This window comes from Taudactylus pleione, unplaced genomic scaffold (genome assembly GCF_031769625.1).
Source record: "Taudactylus pleione unplaced genomic scaffold, aTauple2 ptg001315l, whole genome shotgun sequence".
Classification (NCBI taxonomy): domain Eukaryota; kingdom Metazoa; phylum Chordata; class Amphibia; order Anura; family Myobatrachidae; genus Taudactylus; species Taudactylus pleione.
The window spans coordinates 319092-338579 of NW_028285715.1; the positions used below are offsets into that span (position 1 = coordinate 319092).

Genomic DNA, 19488 nt, shown 5'->3' on the forward strand with positions numbered 1-19488 from the left:
CGTCCCGCCCTAGTTAGCCACCAGTGTAGCGCCGACCGCAGTGAGTGCGGTCAGCACTACACATTTACACAGGACCGGCGCTAGGCTTCCAGCTCCGGTCCTGTGCTGCACAGCTGAGCCCCTTCCCTCCCCCTGAGCATTTGCCCAATAGCACCAGGAGGAGGGTGGCAGGCGGGCGGGCTCAGGCTGTGCTAACACACACATCGGCGCCAGCGCTGGCGGCGATGTGTATGTTAACCAGCAGCCAATGAGAGTCAGACAAAGAAAACCAATACCGTTTGTAAGGCGCTATTAGAATCGCTCTAGATGTGTCTTAGTAAGATTTTAATAAATAATTAAAAAACATACTGTATATATAATATTAATAAAAAATTCAGACGACTCTCATTGGCTACTGCCACTACTGCACACACATCACCACCGAGCGGCAGCGATGTGTGTGTGAATCAGCAGCCAATGAGGTCAGACAAAGAAAACCAATACCGTTTGTAAGGCGCTATTAGAATCGCTCTAGATGTGTCTTAGTAAGATTTTAATAAATAATTAAAAAACATACTGTATATATAATATTAATAAAAAATTCAGACGACTCTCATTGGCTACTGCCACTACTGCACACACATCACCACCGAGCGGCAGCGATGTGTGTGTGAATCAGCAGCCAATGAGGTCAGACAGACTCTTATTGGCGGCTGCTGCTGCTGCTGCACACACATCACCGCCAGCGCTGGCAGCCATGTGTGTGAATCAGCCGTCAATGAGCATCAGATAGACGCTCATTGACTCCTGCAGCCGCAGCGCCCACTGCAAGGGACTGCTCCCTTTCGGCTCCTGTAGTGGGTAATGGGAGAGACATCATGACGTCTCTCCCAGAATGCAGAGCGCGCCAGCCCGGGAGGACTGACTTGCGGACGACGACGGCAGCAGCGGCGGGAGGAGCGTGGATTCATGTAAGAATTTTTCTTTTATTTATTGTTTCATTTCGGTGTATATTTATCGGGAGGCGGGGGACCATTACTAAGGAGGGGACTACTACTGGGGGCCCTTCTTCGGGTGAGGGGATCACCTCTACTGGGGACTACTACTAGGGGAGATACTGCTGGGGGCACTGCATTGGGGGGTACCACTACTGGGGGGGATACTGCTGGGGGCACTGCATTGGGGGGTACCACTACTGGGGGGATACTACTGGGGACACTGCATCAAGGGGAACTCCTACAGAGGCTGTCCACTATATAAAGGCACTGTATAGGGGGGATACTACTGGGGGTACTGTATAAGGGGCACTACTGGGGGCCTGAATAAGAGGGACCACTACTGGGGGCATTGTATACTGGGGGTACTATATAAGGGGTACTACTGGGGGCCTGCATAAGGGGGACCACTACTAGGGGGAACTGTATAAGGGGCACTGCATTAAGGTGCAAATGGAAAGAAATGTTCCCAGTGACAAGAAAGGGGTGTGTCATGTTGTCACGCCCCATTTTTTAGTGGCCACGCCCATTTTTTGTCGCATTGTGGGGAAGGGGGGCTCCATTTTCAAATTTGCCCTGGGCTCCAAATTCCCTAGTTATGCCACTGACTGGGTGTAATAGGAAATATGCGTAAATGTTTTTTACTAAGGGGTAAATATTATAACTGCCCAACCACAGAAATGCATACAAATCAGCACACGGACAAAAATATACATTTATTTGCATGGTCAATAACCAGAGCAATTAATCAATGACTTGTGTTCAGCACAATGACTCATTCAGAATAGTCCGAATATATTCTGATTAGGTTCAGTCCCTCAAAATGTAAAATTATGTCCTGATTATCCCCAGCAACGCAAGGTCAGAATGTGACACTTATGCAGAAAATGATCCCTGTGATTGGTGATCTAGTCACTCATCCAACTGACCAGACCTGTGTAACATGGCCCATATACTGTGTGGCCAATCACTGCAGTGTGCTAATGCTATTACTGTATATATACCAATGACCAGACCTGTGTAACATGGCCCATATACTGTGTGGCCAATCACTGCAGTGTGCTGGTGCCATTACTGTATATATACCAATGACCAGACCTGTGTAACATGTCCCATATACTGTGTGGCCAATCACTGCAGTGTGCTAATGCTATTACTGTATATATACCAATGACCAGACCTGTGTAACATGGCCCATATACTGTGTGGCCAATCACTGCAGTGTGTTGGTGCCATTACTGTATATATACCAATGACCAGACCTGTGTAACATGGCCCATATACTGTGTGGCCAATCACTGCAGTGTGCTGGTGCCATTACTGTATATATACCAATGACCAGACCTGTGTAACATGTCCCTTATACTGTGTGGCCAATCACTGCAGTGTGTTGATGCCATTACTGTATATATACCAATGACCAGACCTGTGTAACGTGGCCCTTATACTGTGTGGGCAATCACTGCAGTGTGCTGGTGCCATTACTGCATATATACCAATGACCAGACCTGTGTAACGTGACCGTTATACTGTGTGGCCAATCACTGCAGTGTGCTAATGCCATTACTGTATATATACCAATGACCAGACCTATGTAACGTGACCGTTATACTGTGTGGCCAATCACTGCAGTGTGTTGGTGCCATTACTGTATATATACCAATGACCAGACCTGTGTTACGTGGCCCTTATACTGTGTGACCAGACACTGCATTGTTCTTGTGCCATTACTGTATATATACTAGGGGTGAGCGGGTTCGGATTTCTGAAATCCGAACCCCCCCGAGCCCCCCCGATCCGAGTCCGATCCGAATCAGGCTCGACTTTTCCCGCCTGACTCGGATCTGAAATCGAGGCAAAACGTCATCATCCCGCCTTCCGAGTCTCGCGGGTTTTGGATCCTATATAAGGTACCCGCGTCGGCGCCATTTTCTCACTCGGCTGTGGACAGTGAAGAGGGAGGGTGGGAGTTAGGGCAGTGTAGTGTAGTGTAGTGTAGTGTAGTGCTGCTGTTGTCCACTACTTCAAAGTCCATAGGGGCTGGCTGTGTTGTGCTGTGCTGCTGTTGTTAATAGGGGCTGTGTCCACTACTTCAAAGTCCATAGGGGCTGGCTGGACTGTGTTGTGCAGTCAGTTCTCCATAGGGGCTGTGTCCACTCCAAAGTCCTGTGCAGTGTCCCAGTCCTAAAGGGGTGCTGTAGTGTTGTCCAGGGGGTGCTCTGTCCATCAGGGGTGCTCCCCCCAAGTGCTAAAAAAATAATATATTTTCTGTGTTTGTGAATTGTGTGCGCAGTAGCCGCACGTGCATCAACAAAGTAGTGCCAAGCGTGCGCCTGTGTCATAAGTAAAGGGCCAGCTGGCTTGACCGTTAAAGGGTGCTGTAACCCCCGAAAGTACACTCCAGTCCAAACCAAAAAAAAAATTATTTTCTGTGTTTAGCCGCACGTATATATCAAATCGATATAACATAAATGGAGGACCAAACTTTCTCCGATAAAAATAAAATAGAGAAATATCAAGAACCACTTCCTCCTAGTGCTGAAGCTGCTGCCACTAGTCATGACATAGACGATAACATGCCATCAACGTCGTCTGCCAAGGCCGATGCCCAATGTCATAGTAGAGGGCACATACAATCCCAAATGGCAAAGTTCAGGAAAATGACCTTGAAAAAGACATTTAAATCAGCTGAAGAGAAACGTAAACTTGCCAATATGCCATTTACGACACGGAGTGGCAAGGAACGGCTAAGGTCGATCCCTAGTATGTTCATGACTAGTGGTTCAGCTTCACATGACGATGGAAGCCCTCCTCCCACTAAAAAAATCAAAAGAGTTAAGCTGGCAAAAGCACAGCGAAGAACTGTGCTTTCTAAGAAGATATCACAAATCCCCAAGGAGAGTCCAAGTGTGGTGGTGGTTGCGATGCCTGACCTTCCCAGCACTGGACGGGAAGAGGTGGCTCTTTCCACCATTTGCACGCCCCCTGCAAGTGCTGAAAGGAGCACCCACAGTCCACTTGCTGATATGCAAATTGAAGATGTCACTGTTGAAGTACAACAGGATGAGGATACTGGTGTAGCTGGCGCTGAGGAGGAAGTTGGCGAGGAGGATTCTGATGGTGATGTGGTTTGTTTAAATCAGGCTCCGGGGGAGACAGTTGTTGTCCGTGGGATGAAAAAGCCCATCACGGTCATGCCTGGGCAGAAGACCAAACATTCCACCTCTTTGGTCTGGCAATATTTCTATCCAAATCCGGACAACAACTGTCTTGCCATATGTACCATATGTAAAGGTGAAATAAGTAGGGGTAGGGACGTCAACCACCTAGGAACATCCTCCCTTATACGGCACCTGCAGCGCGTTCATAAAAAGTTACTGTCAAGTTCAGAAACTTTGGCTAAGACCGTAAGCAGTCCAGGGACACCTAAATCCCGTTGTCCTGTTGTATCCAAGCGCCTGCAAACCACACCGTCAACTCCCTCCTCGTCAATTTCCTCCTTAGTCAGGATCGGAAGTAGTCCTGCAGGCCATGTCACTGGCATGACTGACTCTCCTATCCGGGATTCCTCTGGAGGATCCTGCATTGCTACGCCTACTGCTGCCGCTGCTGCTGTTGCTGCTGCTGGGAGTCGTTCATCATCCCAGAGAGGAAGTAGAAACACCACTACTTTTACTAAACAATTGACCCTCCAACAGTCCTTAGCGAGGAGGATGAAGTACGACAGCAGTCATCCTGAAGCAAAACGTATAACTGAGGCCTTGACTGCTATGTTGGTGTTAGACGTGCGTCCGGTATCCGCCATTAGTGCAGTGGGATTTAGACAATTGATGGAGGTAGTGTGTCCCCGGTTCCAAATCCCGTCTAGATTCCACTTCACTAGGCAGGTGATACCGAGACTGTACAGAAACGTCAGAAAAAGTGTCCTCAGTGTCCTGAAAAATGCCGTTGTACACAATGTCCACTTAACCACGGACATGTGGACAAGTGGAACAGGGCAGACTAAGGACTATATGACTGTGACAGCCCACTTTGTAGATGTATCACCTTACGCAGCAACAGCAGCAGCGTCACCAGTAGCAGCATCTCAGAAACGCCAGCTCGTTACAAGGCAGGCTACGCTGTGTATCACCGGTTTCAGTAAGAGGCACACCGCCGACAACCTCTTAGAGAAACTGAGGGAAATCATCGCCCAGTGGCTTACCCCACTTAGACTCTCCTGGGGATTTGTGATATCTGACAATGCCACCAATATTGTGCGGGCATTACATCTGGGCAAATTCCAGCACGTCCCATGTTTTGCTCACACAATAAACTTGGTGGTGCAGAATTTTCTGAAAAGCGACAGGGGTGTGCAGGAGACGCTTTGGGTGGCCCGAAAAATTTCTGGCCACTTTCGCCATTCAGCGACTGCGTGCCGAAGACTGGAGCGCCAGCAAACACTCTTGAACCTGCCCCGCCATCACCTGAAGCAAGAGGTTGTGACGCGGTGGAACTCAACCCTCTATATGCTTCAGAGGATGGAGGAGCAGCAAAAGGCCATACAAGCCTATATATCCACCTATGACATAGGCAAAGGAGGGGGTATGCACCTGACTCAAGCGCAGTGGAGAATGATTTCCGTGTTGTGCTTGGTTCTCCAGCCCTTCGAACTTGCCACACGTGAAGTCAGTTCAGACACAGCCAGCTTGAGTCAGGTCATTCCCCTCATCAGGCTTTTGCAGAAGCAGCTGGAGAAAGTGAAGGAGGAGCTAAGACGGAGCGATTCCGCTCGGCATGTGGGACTTGTGGATGAAGCCCTTCATTCGCTTTGCCAGGATTCCAGGGTGGTCAATCTGTTGAAATCAGACCACTACATTTTGGCCACCGTGCTTGATCCTAGGTTTAAAGCCTATGTGGTGTCTCTCTTTCCGGCCGACACAAGCCTGCAGAGGTGCAAAGACCTGCTGGTGAACACACTGTCAGCTGAAGCAGAACGTGACACGTCAACGGCTCCTTCTTCATTTTCTCCCGCAACTGGGGCTGCCAGGAAAAAACTTAGGTATCCTAAGCAACCCGCTGGCGGTGATGCAGGGCAGGCAGGACCAAGTTTGGACATCTGGTCCGGACTGAAGGACCTGGCAACAATTTCTGACATGTCTACTGTCACTGCATATGATACTGTCACCATTGTCAGAATGGTGGAGGATTACATCGGTGACAGCATCCAAGTAGGCATGTCAGACAGTCCATACCTGTACTGGCAGGAAAAAGAGGCAATTTGGAGGCCCCTGTACAAGCTGGCTCTATTTTACCTGAGTTGCCCCCCCTCCAGTGTGTACTCCGAAAGAGTGTTTAGTGCAGCCGGGAACCTTGTCAGCGAAAGGCGTAGGAGGTTGCTTCCACAAAATGTGGAGAAGATGATGTTCATCAAAATGAATTATCAGCTCTTCCAGGGAGACCAGCCTCCAGAAGGTACAGAGGGACCTGAGGTGGTGGATTCAAGTGGGGACGAGTTAATACTTTGTGAGGATGAGGATGTACACACTGAAGAGGGTGAGGAATCGGTGGATGAGGAGGATGAGGATGACATCTTGCCTCCGTAGAGCCAGTTTGTGCAGGGACACATTAATTGCCAGCTTGTTTTGTGGGGGCCCAAACGAACCAATCATTTCAGCCACAGTTGTGTGGCAGACCCTGGCGCTGAAATGATTGATTTGTTAAAGTGTGCATGTCCTGTTTATACAACATAAGGGTGGGTGGGAGGGCCCAAGGACAATTCCATCTTGCACTTCTTTTTTTTCTTTGCATTATGTACAGTTTGGGGCCTAGTTTTTCTAACTGCCATCCTGTCTGCCACTGCAGTGTCACTCCTAGATGGGTCACGTGTTTGTGCCGCCCACTCGTGTCGCTTAGCATAGTCATCCAGCTACCTCTGTGCAACCTTTTGGACATAAAAACACTATTGTGAGGTGTGAGGTGTTCAGAATAGACTGGAAATGAGTGGAAATTAAGGTTATTGAGGTTAATAATAGCATAGGAGCAGAGAAACCAACAAATTCTGTGATTTTAGCTGTTTTTATGCTTTTTTTAAAAAAAAATACAGATCCAAAACACAAAACCCAGAACCCAAAACACGGAAGGGTGGTTTTGGCAAAACCAATCCAGATCCAAAACACGAAGAAAGATCCTGATCCAAAACCAAAACACGAAAAGTGGCCGGTGCACACCCCTAATATATACCAATGACAAGACCAGTGTAACGTGGCCCCTATACTGTGTGGCCAATCACTGCAGTGTGTTGGTGCCATTACTGTTTATATACCAATGACCAGACCTGTGTAACGTGGCCCTTATACTGTGTGGCCAATCACTGCAGTGTGTTGATGCCATTACTGTATATATACCAATGACCAGACCTGTGTAACGTGGCCCTTATACTGTGTGGCCAATCACTGCAGTGTGCTGGTGCCATTACTGTATATATACCAATGACCAGACAAGTGTAACGTTGCCCTTATACTGTATGGCCAATCACTGCAGTGTGCTAATGCCATTACTGTATAATATACCAATGACCAGGTCTGTGTAACGTGACCATGATACTGTGTGACCAATCACTGCAGTGTGTTGGTGCCATTACTGTATACATACGTATGACCAGACCTGTGTTACGGGGCCCTTATACTGTGTGGCCAGTCACTGCAGTGTGTTGGTGCCATTACTGTATACATACGTATGACCAGACCTGTGTTACGGGGCCCTTATACTGTGTGGCTAGTCACTGCATTGTTCTTGTGCCATTACTGTATATATACTGGGGGTGTGCACCGGCCACTTTTCGTGTTTTGTGTTTGGGTTTTGGATCTGGATCTTTCTTCGTGTTTTGGATCTGGATTGGTTTTGCCAAAACCACCCTTCCGTGTTTTGGGTTCTGGGTTTTGTGTTTTGGATCTGTTTTTTTTTTTTTTTTTAAAAGCATAAAAACAGCTAAAATCACAGAATTTGTAGGTTTTTCTGCTCCTATGCTATTATTAACCTCAATAACCTTAATTTCCACTCATTTTCAGTCTATTCTGAACACCTCACACCTCACAATAGTGTTTTTATGTCCAAAAGGTTGCACCGAGGTAGCTGGATGACTATGCTAAGCGACACGAGTGGGCGGCACAAACACGTGACCCATCTAGGCGTGATACTGCAGTGGCAGACAGGATGGCAGTTTGAAAAACTAGGCCCCAAACTGTACATAATGCAAAGAAAAAAAAGAGGTGCAAGATGGAATTGTCCTTGGGCCCTCCCACCCACCCTTATGTTGTATAAACAGGACATGCACACTTTAACAAACCAATCATTTCAGCGCCAGGGTCTGCCACACAACTGTGGCTGAAATGATTGGTTCGTTTGGGCCCCCACAAAACAAGCTGGCAATTAATCTGTCCCTGCACAAACTGGCTCTACGGAGGCAAGATGTCATCCTCATCCTCCTCATCCACCGATTCCTCACCCTCTTCAGTGTGTACATCCTCATCCTCACAGAGTATTAATTCGTTCCCGCTGGAATCCACAACCACAGGTCCCTCTGTACGTTCTGGAGGCTGGTCTCCCTGGAAGAGTTGATAATTCATTTTATGAACATCATCTTCTCCACATTTTGTGGAAGCAACCTCCTACGCCTTTCGCTGACAAGGTTCCCGGCTGCACTAAACACTCTTTCGGAGTACACACTGGAGGGGGGGCAACTCAGGTAAAATAGAGCCAGTTTGTACAGGGACCTCCAAATTGCTTCTTTTTCCTGCCAGTACAGGTACGGACTGTCTGACATGCCTACTTGGATGCTGTCACCGATGTAATCCTTTAACAGACAGACGCACGCTTGTCGCTGCTGCTTTAAGGATGCAAGTGCGGCTACAGCCCACACAATTCCCAAAGACAGAAAAACAAAGAACAATATTTTTATTGTTTGTGTAGCACACTTTGAGGGTGTCACCACCCTTTAACAGACAGACGCACGCTTGTTGCTGCTGCTTTAAGGATGCAGGTGCGGCTACAGCCCACACAATTCACAAAGACCGAAAAAAAAAGAACAATATTTTTATTGTTTGTGTAGCACACTTTGAGGGTTGTCACCACACTTTAACAGACAGATGCACGCTTGTCGCTGCTGCTTTGAGGATGCTGGTGGAATCTAGACGGGATTTGGAACCGGGGACACACTACCTCCATCAATTGTCTAAATCCCACTGCACTAATGGCGGATACCGGACGCACGTCTAACACCAACATAGCAGTCAAGGCCTCAGTTATACGTTTTGCTTCAGGATGACTGCTGTCGTACTTCATCCTCATCGCTAGGGACTGTTGGAGGGTCAATTGTTTAGTAAAAGTAGTGATGTTCCTACTTCCTCTCTGGGATGATGAACAACTCCCAGCAGCAGCAACAGCACTAGGAGGAAGTGGTTCTTGATCTTTCCCTATTTTATTTTTATCGGAGAAAGTTTGGTCCTCCATTTATGTTATATTGATATATACGTGCGGCTAAAGCGCACACAAACACAGAAAATATTATTTTATTTTTGCTGGAGAGTAGTGCACTTTGTGGGTTACACCACCCTTTAAGAAATGAGCCAGCCGGCCCTTTACTTATGGGACACAGGCGCACGCTTCGCGCTGCTCCTTTGTTGATGCACGTGCAGCCACAGTGCACACAAGTCACAAACACAGAAAATATATATTTTTTTGGTTTGGAGTGTACTTTCGGGGGTTACAGCACCCTTTAACGGTCAAGCCAGCCGTCCCTTTACTTATGACACAGGCGCACACTTGGCACTACTTTGTTGATGCACGTGCGGCTACTGCGCACACAATTCACAAACACAGAAAGTATATTATTTTTTTAGCACTTGGGGGGAGCACACCTGATGGACAGAGCACCCCCTGGACAACACTACAGCACCCCTTTAGGACTGGGACACTGCACAGGACTTTGGAGTGGACACAGCCCCTATGGAGAACTGACTGCACAACACAGGCCAGCCAGCCCCTATGGACTTTGAAGTAGTGGACACAGCCCCTATTAACAACAGCAGCACAGCACAACACAGCCAGCCCCTATGGACTTTGAAGTAGTGGACAACAGCAGCACTACACTACACTACACTACACTACACAGCCCTAACTCCCACCCTCCCTCTTCACTGTCCACAGCCGAGTGAGAAAATGGCGCCGACGCGGGTACCTTATATAGGATACAAAACCCGCGAGACTCGGAAGGCGGGATGATGACGTTTTGCCTCGATTTCAGATCCGAGTCAGGCGGGAAAAGTCGAGCCTGATTCGGATCGGACTCGAATCGGGGGGGTTCGGATTTCAGAAATCCGAACCCGCTCACCCCTAATATATACCAATGACCAGACCTGTGTAACGTGGCCCTTATACTGAGTGGCAAATCATTCCAGTGTGATGGTGCCATTACTACTATACTGTATATATCAATGATTTGCACATCATTGTTACATAAGTGATTATATGGTTGTTGTGATAGTAATAATTTCCATGTTTTTATAGTCATAGCAGTGTGAGTGTTTGCTGCAATAACCTTATATAATAATGTATTTTTCCTTTTAGTGTATGTACCAGAAGTGGGTGATTATTTCGTTCATCTTGGACGTGGAAATCCCATGAGAGGTATCTTCAATAGTCATGTTTTCTGCTATGTTTTCTCTAACACATAGAGATGTGCGCTGACCCCCGTGTTTTGGTTTTGGATCTGTATATCATTGTGTTTGAGTTCTGGATTTGATTTTGCCAAAACCGCTCCTTGTTTGTTCTGGTTTTAGATCTGGATTATTTTTTTTTAAATTTATCAAATCTGCTAAAATCATATGATTCTTTATTTCTGTTCCTACAGTATTATTAACCTCATTAACATTAATTTCCACTCATTTCCAGTCAATTTTGACCACCTCATAGCTCACAATATTTTTTTCATACGGTTTAGGCCCAAAATTTGCACCAAGCTAGCTGACTAAATAAGCTAAGCGGCAGCAGTGGGCGGCACAAACATGTGGCAGTTCAACTTCCAACATGGCACATCAGGAAACAAATGTTTTTATTATTCAAGAGGCCTGAGGGAGTTGGAGTATGTATGTAGTTGAAGGCAGGGATGGGAAGAGTTGATTGGTAGTACATTTTTTTCATTCTGAAGCAAATTTATGAGGAAAGAGGGGATTGGAAGAGGGGAGGCATTTACAAAAAATATTTTACTCATTCACATCAGTCCTTGTCCCTGAAGAATCCTTGAGCACTATGCCTGCTGCTGCTGTGAGTTGATTTTCATCCCAGAAGGGTACCAGGAAGACTACTAATAGTGATTTCAAAAACAATTGAATGTTAAACAATCTTTTGCAAAGATTGCACTTCACTAGAAAAGCATTTCCCAACCTGTACAGAGACATTAAAAAAAACTTAATTAGTGGTCTCCAAAATGCCGTTGTACCCACTGTCCACTTAAACACAAATATGTGGACAAGCTGAACAGAGCAAATGCAAGATTTAAGGGTTAAGGTGCCTACACACTTTGCGATTTTTTACACAATTTGCCCAATTCCAATGAATCGTGATGACCAATCGTGTAAAATATGGCCAAATTGTGAGTTTCCACTCACGATCATGATGCCGATGTGCGTACTCGCTGGTCATACATTGCATCTTCAGATCTGCCATGCTGTAGGGAAGATTTGCCAATCGGGGACACAATCATGATGCCGATGTGCGTACTCGCTGGTCGTACATTGCATCTTCAGATCTGCCATGCTGTAGGGAAGATTTGCCAATCAGGGACACAATCATGATGCCGATGTGCGTACTCGCTGGTCATACATTGCATCTTCAGATCTGCCATGCTGTAGGGAAGATTTGCCAATCAGGGACACAATCATGATGCCGATGTGCGTACTCGCTGGTCGTACATTGCATCTTCAGATCTTCCATGCTGTAGGGAAGATTTGCCAATCAGGGACACGATGCCCTGGAATAGTTAGGAGGCATGATAGATCGTTTGTCACATTGGACAATTTTTAACACCAAATCATGCCCACGACTACTGTGGCGCTGCTGGGGAGAGTTCTAGGGGAAATTGGACACATTGTCAGATCGTGAGCACATCGCCAAGTGTGTAGGCACCTTTATGTTGTGTCTTTCTTGAGAATCCTTGAGCGCTGTGCCTGCTGCTGCTGAGAGTGGATTTTCATCCCAGAAGTGATGAAGACATTGTGTCTTTCTTCCCAACAGACACAGGTCTGAAGAGATGGAAAGAGCTGTTGATAAGCAAATTGTCAGCTTAAGTGGCATGTGATGCAGTGATGGCTTCTAATTCAGTTTCTCCAGCAAGTGCATCTGCCGAGAACAAACTAAACTTTCCCAAAACACCCACTGGTGATGCAGTTGAGTCAACACAACCAAATTTTGACATCTGGTTGGGTCTAAAAGATTTGCCTACAATTAATGAGACCTCTACCGTGACTCCATTTGATACGGTCACCATTCAAAGAATGGTTGAGGACTATTTAAAAAATTTTAATGATAGCATCCAAATAGGCATGACAGACAGTCCATTTGACTACTGGCAGGAGAAAAAAAAGGTAATTTGGAGGCACTTGCACAAACTGCCTTTGCTTTACTTGAGCTGCCCACCCTCCTGTGTGTACTCAGAAAGAGATTTCAGCACAGCCGAGAACCTTGTTAGTGATCGGAAAAGGTTATGTCAAAATGAACTACAAATTCTATGAGAAAGATCTTTTCTGCCAATTACGACCAAAAATTACAGAGGCATTTGTAATGGTGGATTCCAACATTACAGTGTATACATCTTCACACAAAAATGAATATTGTGTAAAGAAGATGTATACACTGATGAGGTTGAGGAATCAGATGATGATGATGGTGATAACATCTTGCCTCTGTAAAGCCAGTTTGAGCACGTAGAGATCATTGCCAGCAATGTCAGCTGCCCATTGGTAGCTTGTTTTGTGGGGGCCCAAACAAACCAATCACTTCATGATTGAGGATATTGTTAATGAAGGTGTTGGTGGAGAAGATGGCAGGTGCTTGGATCGAGCAGAGAGAAGGGAGCTAGCTGATGCTGAACTGCTTGTTGTTAAATTTATAGCCAAAGTTTCTGAATTTTGCAAAAATGTTTTTGATGGATGCACTGCAGATCACATAACAGGGTTCCTAGATGGTTAAAGTCCCTACATCTACTAAGTTTGACTTTACAAATGGTACAGATGCCTTCACAACTGATTTGGGTTAAAATAATTCCACATCCAAGACGTGGCTTTTATGGTCTTATGCCCAGGCATCACCCCAGCCTATAATCCCAGTTTATATAATTACTCCAGCCTATACCATCACCCCAGACTATACCAGCACCAGAGCCTATATCGTCATCCCATCCTGTGTTGTGTATAAATTACAGCTGCGCTCCCTGTTAGATTGGGGATTCATTGTCCACTTTAATGGATGTGAGCTCCATTTTAGTCCATATAACCACACCCCCTACACATCATCTGACCTTGGCTACAGGAGGAGTAGCTGCATTCTGGAATACGATTGCATGGAGTTGCTCCTCTGACTCGCTGAAATTCAGGTAGAGGGGCCCATGGGTAGGGAGTAGGGGCACTATAATCAGAGGCCCTCATTCAGAGCTGCTCGCAAAAAGTGAGCGCTCTCTCTCTATATGAGGGTGGCCACTTTTTTTTAAAGCCAGCCTCCTGGCCACTCGCTAAGCTGTGGGTGACCACCTACAACTTTTGCGAGCGGCCAGGTGATTGTCACGATGGTCGCGATCATTGGGCTTGCGATGAGACCCTTGTGGTGGGGTCTTGTCTGCTGCAAGCCCTATTGAGCTTCCTGCTCTAATAGAGCAGGAAGCTCACTACTGACATCACGAGTGATGTCAGTAGGGCCGCCCACAAATGGCAGGTGTTCTTTTAGGAATGCCTCCGTTTGTCCAGCCATCCCCCCTCCCCACCTACAAAACGGGGCAAGCTGTTGATCAACATCGACAGCCACCCCGTTTGTAGTGAGCCCTGGAGTGAGTGATTTCTCACTCACTACTGGGCTTGCGCACACGGCGCGTCCGCAGTGTCACCACATCGACCCTCTTGTGAGCGGCTCTGAATGAGGCCCAGTGAATGCAGTTTCAGCTGCTTTATACCATTTTTTTAAACCATATCCTCTAATTTCACCTTTTGAAAACGTGAATCTCAGCTGAGGCGTTTGTGATGTCATTTAATATATTATGCACGTTATTTAGCACTTTGTTGTGGTCTTGTAGTCGGTGTGTAGACTAATCATTTATTCATGATTGAGGAAAGAAGTGAAAAGTTTAATTTTTTTATTGCTAACTTATGGCCTAATTCAGACCCGCTCGCGAGCACAGGACGCTCGCAAGCGGGTCGATGGTGCCCTAATACACATGTGCACGACGGAGCGCAAGCCCTGGAGTGATTTTGGCTCCAGATGGTAGGCGTTCCCATGGGAACACCTCCGTCTGGCAGGCACGCCCTCGGCACGCCCACCAAAGGGGGCGTGCTGTCAATCAACATCAACATCGACAGCACGCCCCCTTTGGTGCGAGACCCGGAGCGATGGAAAGCCCGTCGCTCGTCGGGTCTCGCGCATGCGCACGATGGAGCTCCCTCCGTTGTGCGCATGTGCAGTGGGGCAACATCGACCCACTTGCGAGCATCCTGCCACTCGCGAGTGGGTCTGAATGACCCCCTAAGAAAAGAATAACACACTGCGCTACCACTTACAGTGTCACAAGATTATTTATGACTAAGAAAAGAATAACACACTGCGCTACCACTTAGTGTCACAAGATTATTTATGACTAAGAAAAGAATAACACACTGCACTACCACTTACAGTGTCACAAGTTTTTTTTATGACTAAGCAAAGAATAACAACAAGAATAACTACACTGGGGAAGAGCACCCCTGGACAAGGCAGCAGCCCCTTGATGAACAACACAGACAGCAACTCTTCTTGATGGACAACAAAGCACCCCTGCCGAGTGCGGACAGATAACCTGCAGAGTTACAAATACGTGGACGATAAACTGCAGCAGTGTCACCGTACAATAATAGCGTTGCTAATGCAGACACACAAAACAAGCACTTTTTTTTTTTTTTTAAACTGGGGAAGAGCACTCCTAAGTGACAGCCCCCCCCCCCCCTGGACAACACAGCACCTCTTTATAGACTGCAGCCCTAGCCTGATTGACAGAACAAAAACACAGCAGCAGCCACAGGTAACTGACAGGACAGGTGACACAGCAGCTGCAGCACCAACTGAAGGAAGCCCCCTTTATATACTGCAGCCTAAGCTCCTTTATGGACAACACAGCAGCTGGACACACACTGAGTGACTGACTACATCTGCTATCTTCTCTCTGCACAGCCAGAGGGAAAATGGCGCAGATTGGGCAGACCTTTATATAATCTAACCCCCCCCCCGAGAATCTGACAGCGGGAGGATGACGTTTTGACTTGGTTCTCGCCTCGGATCTGGAAGTTCGGGTGGGTCCGGTTCTCATAGACCCTGACCCGTTCATCTGTAGCAACACAAGCTCTAGATCTCCTTTTCTGTCAATGATTATCTTCTGTTCATCCCTTTTGTAGTTGTGGGAGGGGACACAACAACCTGTAGCCAATCAGATAAGCAGAATGCTCACAGCAGCACATAGTGTTTCAGGAGATGAGTTTGGTGACTTTATGGGATGCAGTGAACTGTGCACACGTACAATAGCGTAAGCAGCGTCAGGGCTGTGTGCCGTAAGGGCCGCGTCATGACGAGGGGGAGGGGTATGGAAGCATTGATGTGGGATGAATGTAGAGCCGGTAAGATGCCATTTACCAGAGCTGTGAGTTTATGGCAATATAATATACAGCTTTTACATTGGCTTTGTCATTCTGTAACAAATCACATAATTTATAGTCTGTCTTGGCGATGTGCGGGGATCGTCTCTGCGACAGTCGAGTAAAAGCACTCCGCGGCCAGTATCTTCACTCATTTTAATCTGTATCCCATAGTGGTGAACAAGAATATGAGCAAAGATTCTCTACTGTACTCAGATCTAACGTGTGGTATCCATCCGCACGTGGCCGAGAATGGAATTGCCCCCTGTGATTAGCTGGGGGAATGGTCAGTTTAGTGTGTTGTGTGGTTGGGAAAAGACTGGGAGTTCTGGGTAACACAGAATTGATTGGGGGAAATACACATGGAACACTTAAGGTCAAATTAGTCTCGGGAATGTGGAATGAGCTGAATTTTTCGTGTAACTTGCCCCAATTTCTGCGCTCTTCCCCTGATCGGGAGACATTTCCCCGATTCTTCTCGGTTGCTGGTGGCTGGGCATACTGTACATTGCCCTATGCAGATGACCTTTATCTTTAAAAATGTCACATCGGACGGACATACTAGACAATTCGGCAAGCCCGAACGATCGATATTATCAGATCGGTCAGCCACATACACTGTACAATTATCTAGCCGATCCATCGACATCAGGCCAATAATTGTAAAGTGTGTGTCCATCATAACTCTACAATCTTAATTAGTCTCAGGATTTGGAGGAAAGCTGTAATGGTGGTTACAATAGCTCACAATCTGCTGTACAGCACTGGATATTATGCTGGGACTTGTAGTTCTGAAGCAGCTGGACACACAATTTGATTATGTTATGGAAAACAAGATATAGGCTACAGCTGCAGGAACTTGGGCCGGTGGGCTAAGGGTAGTGGGTGAGTGGAAACGAGAAGGCAATATATACATCTCTTCCAGGTGTTGGTGAGACCTACCCCAGGGCACGGAGTCTAGTCCACTCGATGGTATTCACCATTGACCCCTCCAAGTGAGATGTGGGTTTCGCTGCACCAAGTGAACAGGTCGCAGCCCCTGAGGCAGGTACCTGGAGAAAACACAGAGATAGATATGGGAGGACAATATATAAGCATTGATGAGCAAGGATGATGCTCCAAAGACTGATATGTGAGTTACACTGGTAATCAGCACCTGGTATGGTCTGCTAAATAGCGATGGTTATAAGCACTTGGTATAAGACACTGATAATCTATGGTAGTCAGCACTTGCTATGGGATGCTGAATAGCCATGGTTATAAGCACTTGGTATAAGACACTGATAATCGATGGTAATCGATAATTGGTATGAGATGCTGAGTAGCGATGGTAGCCAGCACTTGGTATAAAACACTGAGAATCGATGGTAGTCAGCACTTGGAATGAAACACTGAGAATCAATGGTAATCGATAGTTGGTATGGGATGCTGAGTAGAAATGGTAGCCAGAAAATGAAACGAAACACTGGCAATCAATGGTAGTCCGCACTTGGAATGAGAAACTGAGAATCAATGGTATGATACACTGTATAATGCTTCCAGCAGCACCAATGGTTTGAGACACTGTATAGCGATTGTCAACAGCACAGATGGTATGAGACACTGTATAGTGTTTCCAGCGTACACTTGGAAAGGAACACAGCAGAGCCTGGGACACTGTCATAGTAGAAAAACAACCAAGGAGCAAAGTTGTAAAGGCAACTTCCTGCTGCAGGAAGTGCCCAAAAATACCCCTGGCCAGAGACATCAGCTGACCGACCGCAGAACTACCATAGGAGGATACTGATCAGATGACATGAACCAATATGGCCGTGCCCAGGACTGCACCTGCAGCAACCAGGATGCAAGCATGAAGGCTCTAGCAGTCCCTGGGCAGAATACTCCTGTCTCCACAGCTGATGTCCGGATGCTTAGGAGCCCAAAGACGCCATCACAGACATGACTAATGGCCAATCCCAGGATGCATCCTGACAGTACCCCCTTCTTTTAGGGTAAACTCAGAACACCTAGATGGTTTAATGGGGAATTTCTTATAAAAAGCTCGGCTGAGCTGAGGAGCATAGACATCCGAGGCTTTGACCCAAGAGCGTTCTTCAGGGCCATAGCCCTTCCAACCAATCAAATATGGGAGCTGTCCCAAATGAAGACAAGAAAACTGAAGTTTCTTAACTTCAAATTCAACTCCAAGAAGAGAGAAGAGAGCTAGATGATGCTGGACTTCTTGTTGTTACTTTTTTAGCCAAAGTTTCTGAATTTTGCAAACACTTTTGATGGATGCGCTGTAGATGACGTAACAGGGAGAAGGTTCCTAGATGGTTAGGGTCCCTACTTCTACTTACTCTGGCATGACAATGGGTACAGATGGCTTGACAATTGTTGTCCGGATTTGGGTAGAAATGATTCCACACATAAGAAGTGGATTTTTTTGTTTTATGCCCAGGCATGACAATGGGCTTTTCTTTATTATAGGTAACAACTGTTTCCACTTGGGCCTGAATTACACAAAAAACATTCTCATCATCAGCATCCTCATCATCAACATCCTTATTAGCGTCAGCTACACAAATTTCCTCTTCATCCTGGTGCACTTCCACAGAAGCAGCCTCAATTTCTATATCAGCATGTTGATTTGTGCTGCTCATCTCCACATTTGCAGACGATGCACAAGTTGTGGAAGGAGGCTCCTCTTTGAGTACAGTATTGGAAAGGTCAGGCTCACACATGGCACCCACCAACACACTTTAACTCTCCTCAAGGATTTGTGACAGTTCTGAGTGCACAGTTGGTTTCTGTGCCTTAACGATTTAATTTTTTTTAAAATATCTGCAGGAAGAAGGGCTTACATCATCATAAGAGGTAGAACCACCAGTCATAAATAAAGGCCAAGGCCTTAGCCTTTCCTTGCCACTTCATGTGGTGAATGGCATATTGCCAATTTTATGTCTTTCTGCAGGTAACTTTCCCTTTGATATTTTTCTTTGCCAATGTCAAAGATTGGTTCTTTGATTTTAGATGCCCTGTCTTAAGCCCTGTATGCCCTTGGGCAAATTAAAATGTATTTAATACATATATTAGTAAATATCTTATTAAATTTGAATAACATGTAAAAATAATAAAATACCACACAAATCACTCCTTAGTTATCTCACATTGGTCCCAGTCATAATTTGTCATCAGAGCGCTGTTTATCTTTGTTTTTTTTTATTTATGTGTTGTGAGGAAGTGACTACCCTCATTATATACAGCAGCGCAATTTTATATGGTTTGCACCCCATATTAGCGCTCCTACAGTATCTTTACTGGTTTTTTCTGTTAAAAAAAGAATAACACACTGCGCTGCCACTTACAGTGTCACAATATGTTTTAGGAATAAGAATAACACACTGCGCTATGATTTACAGTGTCACAATATGTGGATTATAAACTGCGGTCTGGTCAGCAATGTCGCCGAACAATAATAGCGTACAGTAGCTAGCATACACAAAAAAAATGGAAAAAAAACATTGTTTGTTTTTTTGGTGGAATGCTAATTATTCATTTTAACTTTAATTTTTTTTTACACTGGGGAAGAGCACCCGAAGATTGACAGAGCACCCCATGATGACACAGCA

At 46.1% G+C, this 19488-nt stretch overlaps 1 protein-coding gene across 2 annotated transcripts in view; it reads left to right on the top strand.

Moving 5' to 3' along the window:
- Nucleotides 1–19488, top strand: part of LOC148443182 (proteinase-activated receptor 1-like) — a 194629-nt gene that overhangs the window by 21157 nt on the left and 153984 nt on the right. For both annotated transcript variants that reach the window (XM_088463119.1, XM_088463118.1), the window contains exon 4: nt 10581–10640. In XM_088463119.1, coding sequence (XP_088319245.1) covers nt 10581–10640 — 60 coding nt within the window. The remainder of the gene's footprint in view (nt 1–10580; nt 10641–19488) is intronic.